Source organism: Drosophila obscura, unplaced genomic scaffold (genome assembly GCF_018151105.1).
Source record: "Drosophila obscura isolate BZ-5 IFL unplaced genomic scaffold, ASM1815110v1 contig_46, whole genome shotgun sequence".
In the NCBI taxonomy this organism is placed as follows: domain Eukaryota; kingdom Metazoa; phylum Arthropoda; class Insecta; order Diptera; family Drosophilidae; genus Drosophila; species Drosophila obscura.
Window position 1 is genome coordinate 810,965 of NW_024542835.1, and position 8,026 is coordinate 818,990.

Sequence of the window (8,026 nt, forward strand, 5' to 3'; positions counted from 1 at the left end):
AACAGTGCCAGCAATATGCAAGGGGACCCAGTTTCACCTTCGAACAAATAATGCAACATACATGAGCAATAGTAGAGCAGAAAGAACAGTCAAACGAATCAAAGAAGATAACGAAAAAGTGTGTGGCGGCTTGTCGCAATTTCATGAAACTCAATCACAAGAGGTACGAAATGAACAAATAAAATTGAAACGGAGACGTGGGCGACGTGGGCTACATAATTGATAATATCAGAAAAAATTACCAACAACGCCAAACAGTAAATAGAGCATTTACTTCCGCTTCGTTCCTTCGTCTCTAATTCGCATACCAACCAGATATTGAATATTCCTCACATCAGAAAGAGTTGATGGATGGCTATGGACCAAATGTAAAAATGACTTAATGGGTGGTGAGGACATAATTCGCGCACTCCCCAATCGCGTAGATGCACTATGCGATTACCATAACCTTAATTAGGAATAGTTGGAGAGCTGGGCAAACTACGTAATCAGCACAAAAAATTATTGAAATTATTCATTAAACAAAAATTGGAGTCTTTAATAAGATGCATTACAAAATTATACGGTCAAAAAAACTGCTGGATGTATTCAGTTGAATGGCAAAAACGAGGATTACCTCATGCACACATTTTTATTTTGTTAGTCGACAAAATACGCCCTGAGGAAATAGATAGTGTAATTTCCGCGGAAGTCCCAGATCCGTCTACTGATCAACTACTGTTTGATAGAATTACTACAAGCATGATTTATGTCCCATGCGGTGATATGAATCGGTTATCGCCTTGCATAAAAGATGGAAAATTTACAAAGCGTTTTCTAAAAAATCAGATGATCACAAACGTCGATGAATATCCAAATGTGTTTCAAATTCCAAATACTGATATGAATGCTTCTTGATTAAATGAAAATAATACGAGAATATGTTTGTAATGAATATGATTGAAATAATACAAATAAAAAACAAAAAACTTTTTTATAAAGATCTATAAAATGATATAGAAGACTTGGGGGTTGGCGGACGAACGAAGAAAGTATGGATTACATGAATTATGTATTATAAAATATACATGTACTATCTATTTATTTTATAAAATAGTAAAAATAAATCGAGGTCTATCGAGGGCTTTTTATACCCGTACTTAAAAAGTATAAGTAAAAGTATAAAAGGTATATTAGATGTGTGGTCATAGTGGATGTGTGTAACGCACAAAAAGAATCGATCCATAAAGTGTATATATTCAAAATCAAGACTCATGGATATCACACTGATTTAGTTTGTTTTTCAATTTTGCCACGCCCCATTCCGCATTCAAAAAGGACGAAAGTCCTCCTCCAGCAAGAGACCACGCTACTCATTCTCTTTCTCGCTCACACACTCTGCCTCGTTCAGTGCGCGAGCAATCCCTAGCGGAGGAGATGTAGAATCTAAATGGTACATGTATAATCTACATTTTAGATGTAGAATATACATTGTAGATGTAGACGTAGATAGCAGATGTAGCAAAAATGTAAGATGTAAAATTTTTTAAAATTCTACATAAATCATAAACTCAAAAATTTATATATTGACTGAGTACGGGTATAAAAGTAGAGTGTGAGAGTCGACTCACACGTTCCTTCTCGTTTATAAATGCTTTTATTAAATATTTTATTTATAAGGCAACATAAGTATGTACATACATAGATATTAAAAATGTCAAAACAAGCTATTCTTGGTGTAATAAGTATAAAATGGGTTTGATTTAATTGGGAGCGAATATTGTAAATTACACTACTCGACAAAATCGAACTTTTTTTTTCCTCAAGGATCCAAACCGACTTTTTCTGATAGATATGGGGATTTAAAATTTTTTAAAGAATTATGGTTTTTTTTCTATGGCAGAACTTTTTTTGAAGAATTTTTGAAAACTGGTATTTTTTTTAAGCTTTTTTCAGAGGTAGCGCTTGTTTTTTACACATAGCTCTAGTATCTTACGTCTGGTTGTAAAGAACTTTGCTATTTTGAAAAGGTAATTAAAACAGCTAGAAGTTAAGCCCAAATACTTTGTGATTTCAGCTTACCGTCTGGGAAATAAAAAGCATTGAAATGCAAAAATGATGATTTTTGTGCGGTATTTGTTAGGAAATTTTGACTTTAAAAACTCAGGAAAAGTCGAAAAAAAATTATATCTTGTGTCCTCTATTTTTTTGTGTATAGGTGCTTTTATTTGGCGTCGTTTAAGGTATCGCTCATTAAAATCTATGGAGAGACTTTGGAGCTAAAATTCGTTAACCAAACCTAAAATATGAAAAAAATGAACAAAAAATACCTTTTGGAAGGTTGCGGGCCCAACTGCCAATTGGGAACTAGAGGACACAAGATATAATTTTTTTTCGACTTTTCCTGAGTTTTTAAAGTCAAAATTTCGTAACAAATACCGCACAAAAATCATCATTTTTGCATTTCAATGCTTTTTATTTCCCAGACGGTAAGCTGAAATCACAAAGTATTTGGGCTTAACTTCTAGCTGTTTTAATTACCTTTTCAAAATAGCAAAGTTCTTTACAACCAGACGTAAGATACTAGAGCTATGTGAAAAAAACAAGCGCTACCTCTGAAAAAAGCTTTAAAAAAAAATACCAGTTTTCAAAAATTCTTCAAAAAAAAGTTCTGGCATAGAAAAAAAAAAAAATATCATCAAACCATTTCTAAGCCCCAAATCTTTAAGAAAAAGTTCGCTTTGTTCCTTGAGGAAAAATCGTGTTGACTAGTGTTATAGGTATGGGATGTGATCTGCTCAAATAAACCAACAACCTAATTTTCGACTTGCACCACGTACAAAGTCACTGTCGCACAGTATAATCATTTAACTCGTATTAATTGAAAATGAAACTAATGGAACTATTTGGGTATGTATTTTAAAAATTTAATTTAATTAATACAAATAATAATTTAGTATAAGTTATAACTTGTAACAATAAAACAAAAATTTGCCAAAACATTTACATACAGGTATTATCGACTTATCGACCTCTTACGAACTTGAACCAGTTCTTCGAGCTACCCAACCAACATTGTTGATTGTGTACAATAGTAAATCATTTTTTTGGTAAAATATGATTAAGTAAATGTAAATGCTTTTATTTTATGATTTAATTTTTAGCATTTTTTCAACCCCGATTCATACCAGTTGAACTCCATGCACCGCACATGAATGTCTCAAATGGTGCCGACACGTAAACGTATAGTGATAATAATTTGTGTAGTCGTCATACTCGTCTGTTTGCTACGAATTTTACTTTTCAATTCACCTCTGCCTCCATTAACGGTAAGAATATATGTAAGTTTATTGTTTTTAATTATTACCACCTTAATTTCAATTTTTTGCAGGATCAAACAAATTATCAACGGGCCATTGGAGCGCCCGTGCTAGTCATGGTTTTCTATGAGGCTCTATGCCCAGACTCAAAATACTTTATTACAAAACAGCTACTCACAGCATACGAGGCTGCTGCACCAATAATGGAGATATTACTTGTACCTTATGGCAAGGCGACAACAAGTGAAAACGATGGAAAATTAAGTTTTGATTGCCAACATGGTCCGACTGAATGTCAGGCAAATATTTATCACGCCTGTGCGTCTGAAGCAATTGAAGATCCGCTAGTTCGGTTACAGGTAGTATCCTGTATGATTCGAGACAATCGTTCCCCTCAAGAGGCAATGCACAAGGTAATTATGGGGTAATGATCCTCAAAATATAATATTATGTAGGATAGTGGTATAAGGAACAGGGTCGCTCCCATATACACACATATTTAGTGTAACGTTTATACTATAAACATTGATTTCGGCAAACTTGTAAATTATGCCATAAAATACCAGTCATTAGCGAAGAACTAAAATATTCCATTCGTGGAAACCCATTTATCCTTTTCAGTGCGCGAAACAGCATAGTGAAAACTTTGATCTCATACAAAAATGTTATGACAGTGACCATGGATTAGAGCTGCTGAAACAGAACGGAGAAGCCACACATTCGCTCAGGCCACAAGTAACGTTTATTCCAACTATTACAATAGATGGTTCCCAGGGTAGACAGGCATCCATTTTAAAAAACTTGCTTTTTGAAGTATGTAAAGCAGCTGGTAACACAGATGAAGCTAAAAAAATATGCAAAAACACTGTGTAAGAGCGCATTTATTTCCAGCACAAAATGTAGCATATTCTATGCTTAAGAGACTATCAGGATTATCATTTTAATCAACATTTAATTCTAGCAAATAGTCACATTGGTGGTATAAAAACTACAAAATATGTAAATAAACAATTTAAATAAAAATGACTGTACATACGGGAAAAAATATGCTCCTCATGAGCTTATACTTGAATGGTCGACTTGAATATTTACATCATGGCAAGGTATGTACTCTTCGACATTGGGCTCGCAATTAACACCAATTAAGAACCTTTTCATAAGGCAGCACTTTGAGTCGCACAGATTCAACGCAAATTCAATGGTTAATACAGGGATGTTTGCACTGCCAAAATCGTTTTTTAAAACCTGTGCCTGTAAGTTACACATTCCATTGTTCAGGCATCCGGATTTTTTATTTACCTCCAGTGCACTATTCATCGTTCTTATTGTCCATTTCTGCGGAGCTTCTTCTGTAAACTTAAGCTGTGGCGAAAGTCGAATATTAAAGTTAATCGTGCTCTTTCTACTACAATGCAAAGGCAACGCCCTAAGCATATATGGTTCGCCATGCTTTAGTAGAAGTTGCGGCGCATCCGTTTCACTAGCACAATCAACTTTGCTAAAATCTAGTAAAAATGGTCGGGCTTTAAGGGTTAACAAATCAATTATTTGTATGGCATGATTATTAGTATCTGAAACCAACAAATTCCTCCCGTCTGCGTCTAAACATAGTCCAGCTGGCTCGTTGAAAATCAAAGGAGCTCCTTCTTGACTCTTTATGGCTAATGTCGAAACACAATTCGTCTCGGCATCAATAACTTTAATTTTATGATTATATGTGTCAGCAACATACACCTTGTTGTCGGCATCATTATGTGCCACTCCGAGCGGGTGTTGAAGTTTCGCATTGAAAAGCTTGCCATCGACATCGCCGAACGCAAAAAGGTTCTGAAAATTGTAAATGTGTACGTATTTTTTATTATCGCAAAATATGTATTTTTTTTTTTTTAATAATAAAACTTACCAGGGGGTTGCGATCCCCTCCAACTACTGGCATAACTTTTCCATCAATCATAGATGCCTTCCGTATGCTAGAGCTTTCGCTATCAGCTACGTAGAGAAAGTCTTTTGACATGGCCAGACCAGAGGGCTGCGCAAATGCAGCGTTCTGTGGATATGAATTATTACGATTTTCTTCCAGGCCGTTGCCGATTAACGACACACAGCAAAGTGGCTCAAACTTGCGAAATTTCCACCATATAATACCCTCTGGAAAGTATCCCCAAATCTGATGGGTTCCGGCCATTGATATAAGTAAAATTGTTTTTTCAGGCACATTACGCTCGTCAAGATGAAAAGACATATCCATATCACGCGTGCGAAATACAGCCACATCCCAAGGCGAAGATAAAGACTGCAACGGACCTACACGACCACCAATCCGTTCGTTTCCTTGATGTCCTGTTCCAGCAAGGGTTTCCACCATTTCATTTTCTAAAGATATTTTCCGTAGTGCGTGATTTTCGGTATCAGCAACAATAAGCGTTCTCTCATCAAGAAATGCCACTCCCTGAGGACTATTAAAACGTGCTAAAGTCAATTTACCATCAACGAAGCCAGCCTGAAGACCTCCGATCTTGTGTTTTACGACACCATCAGGGGACATCACAAGAACACGATTGTTACCAGCATCAGCTATTGCGTAGCAGCCCAATGTACTTCGAGCAATTTTTGCAGGAAAACGCAAATTAGACGCCGGATGCAAATGACTTGAAAGCTGGATAGGTAGACTGCCGAAATTTATTTGTTCCTGTCGGCTAAAGAAAGATAACGCGGCACCAATAAACTCTTGCATGAATATCCCATGTCCTTCACCCATAAGTAACAACATGGGCAAACCACTCGGACTCAACACCATTATTGATGGCCAGCAGCGTACACCAAGAGCACGCCACAAACCGGAACGGGAATCGTTTACAATGGGATGCGTGATACCATATCGATCTACAGCAGACAGTATGTTCGACGTAGTGCGTTCGTTCTCAAATTTCGGACTGTGTACACCGATAACTACAAGTCCGCTTTCAATGGGAAATCGCTCTTCTAGACTATGGAGCTCTGGCAATACGTGCATGCAGTTTATACAACAATAGGTGAAGAAGTCTAGAACAACAACTTTTCCGCGCAGACCTTCTAGAGACAAAGGTTGACTGACGTTAAACCAATCCAAATCTAAGATCACATTTAATAAAGATTTATATATAATGATGATTTCAGTCCAACTTACCCGATTCAAACTCAATGTGTGTAGACTTGAGCTTGGCAATGGAGCTGTCGTTTTCAAGTTGCTCAAGAAAGTCAATGAGTACTTTCACCTTTTCTTTCTCTCCATTCGTGTTTCTGTATGTTTGCTGTAACTCATCTGTTATATATGTAACGATGTCGATTGGCGGTAGATCGTCGGAGTTATCCATTTTGAATGAATTTTTAATTCTGAATGGTACAAAAATATAGTGAATATTTATTAAATATATATCTTCATTTAATATATACCTATCGATATGTATTTTTTTGACGGCAAATATATTTACGCAGTTTCTTGATACAAAGGGCATCTGTAAAAAAGTTGCAAGGTGTGTGACCTAGAGAGGGGAAGATATTTTCATTATTTCGCTACCAAATAAGAATTTAATAAAGTGTATGTATAAAATATTGTTAGCATAGCATTTTCATTTGTATGTATTTCCAATATTATAATGATTAATTTCAACAAAGCCTAGTACTCAGACAAGCTAAATTTTCCGTCGACCGACTCAGGGATGCTATTCGAATGGAAACGATAAGAAATCATACCTGTTTTTTGCTCAACCGTAACATAGAATATCTCTGCCATTTGTAGAAAAAAATCTGTGTGTAAGCGGCTCCGATCTCCGCAACGCGTGCACCAAATTGCATGCTTTTTTAAATGATAGCCAGAGAATGTGGCATGGTTGGCACAAACAAATTTGTTCTTTTCTATAAATATGTTCTTCAAAAATTAAAAATTAATAACAAAAAATCTTAAATTTGTACTCAGATCCGAAAAAACACCTCGCGAACAGAATCTGAGTTGATATTCGTATGAAACCGATATGAAAAATTATCCTGCAAAAAATGTTTTCTAGGCTCTGTACGGAAGGCAGTACTCAGATCAACAAATAAAGGTCGGTATATACTAGAAAAGTATCCGAAGTATTTGCTTGTTTTTTTGGTATGTTTAGACCCACCTCGAAAATTATATCAATTTGATATATTTTGCCAGCATACACGAAGCAAACATTGCAATAAGAGTACAATAAACCAAATGAAATATTTTAATAATGAAGACAAATAGAATCTAATTAATGCAGTGTTATATGAATGACAATTATATAGATATTATAATTTATTATTTTTATTTCTCATAAATATAAAACAAATATTGTTTTCAAAACTGTTTGTCTTCACGGTGTCCGGCACGGGAGGCGTCGCCATCTGCTGCTGCTGATAGTCAGACACATTACCTTGCCAATAAAATATTGGGGAGCCCAGGATATGCCTGGGGAAGAGCGACCCCAGCCGAAGAAGTGCATATTATTAACTTTAAACAAAACCAAGCAGCTGTCTGAGCAGTGTAGCCGTATGGAATGCAGTGCACACCTCTGGTCACACACTGGCCGCTCGAAGAAATTATGACATTTGTTTGCTGGCAAACAGTTTTTCGATCTGAGTCATCAATTTTCCGCACCTTCGAGAATGATGCGGCAGTGTAAAAAGGCTATTAATTGCAAAAGGACAAGAAATAAATGACTTAATAATGCATTGACATA

At 35.9% G+C, this 8,026-nt stretch overlaps 2 protein-coding genes across 2 annotated transcripts; one reads left to right on the plus strand and one right to left on the minus strand.

Moving 5' to 3' along the window:
• Positions 1-2,992: 2,992 nt before the first annotated feature.
• LOC111074569 (gamma-interferon-inducible lysosomal thiol reductase) lies at positions 2,993-4,349 on the plus strand. Its single transcript, XM_022367388.2, has 4 exons — positions 2,993-3,089; positions 3,144-3,308; positions 3,371-3,712; positions 3,921-4,349. The coding sequence occupies exons 2-4, from the start codon at positions 3,195-3,197 to the stop codon at positions 4,170-4,172; spliced, it is 708 nt and encodes a 235-aa protein (XP_022223080.1). The 5' UTR covers positions 2,993-3,089; positions 3,144-3,194; the 3' UTR covers positions 4,173-4,349.
• Positions 4,232-6,820, minus strand: LOC111074568 (NHL repeat-containing protein 2). Its single transcript, XM_022367386.1, has 4 exons — positions 6,732-6,820; positions 6,466-6,671; positions 5,203-6,410; positions 4,232-5,126 (listed from the first exon to the last, which is right to left on the minus strand). Exons 1-4 carry the CDS (start codon positions 6,791-6,793, stop codon positions 4,353-4,355), a joined length of 2,250 nt encoding a protein of 749 aa, XP_022223078.1. The 5' UTR covers positions 6,794-6,820; the 3' UTR covers positions 4,232-4,352.
• Positions 6,821-8,026: the final 1,206 nt, after the last annotated feature.

What these genes read in the sequence shown, in the direction of transcription:
- LOC111074569 (XM_022367388.2), top strand. Translation starts at nt 3,195, where the DNA reads ATGTCTCAAATGGTGCCGACACGTAAACGTATAGTGATAATAATTTGT. An exon ending in CACCTCTGCCTCCATTAACG is followed by an intron (nt 3,309 to 3,370) that starts GTAAGAATATAT and finishes AATTTTTTGCAG; the next exon opens with GATCAAACAAATTATCAACG. An exon ending in CTCAAGAGGCAATGCACAAG is followed by an intron (nt 3,713 to 3,920) that starts GTAATTATGGGG and finishes TATCCTTTTCAG; the next exon opens with TGCGCGAAACAGCATAGTGA.
- LOC111074568 (XM_022367386.1), bottom strand. Translation starts at nt 6,793, where the DNA reads ATGCCCTTTGTATCAAGAAACTGCGTAAATATATTTGCCGTCAAAAAA. An exon ending in AAAAAAATACATATCGATAG is followed by an intron (nt 6,672 to 6,731) that starts GTATATATTAAA and finishes TGTACCATTCAG; the next exon opens with AATTAAAAATTCATTCAAAA. An exon ending in ACACATTGAGTTTGAATCGG is followed by an intron (nt 6,411 to 6,465) that starts GTAAGTTGGACT and finishes ATGTGATCTTAG; the next exon opens with ATTTGGATTGGTTTAACGTC.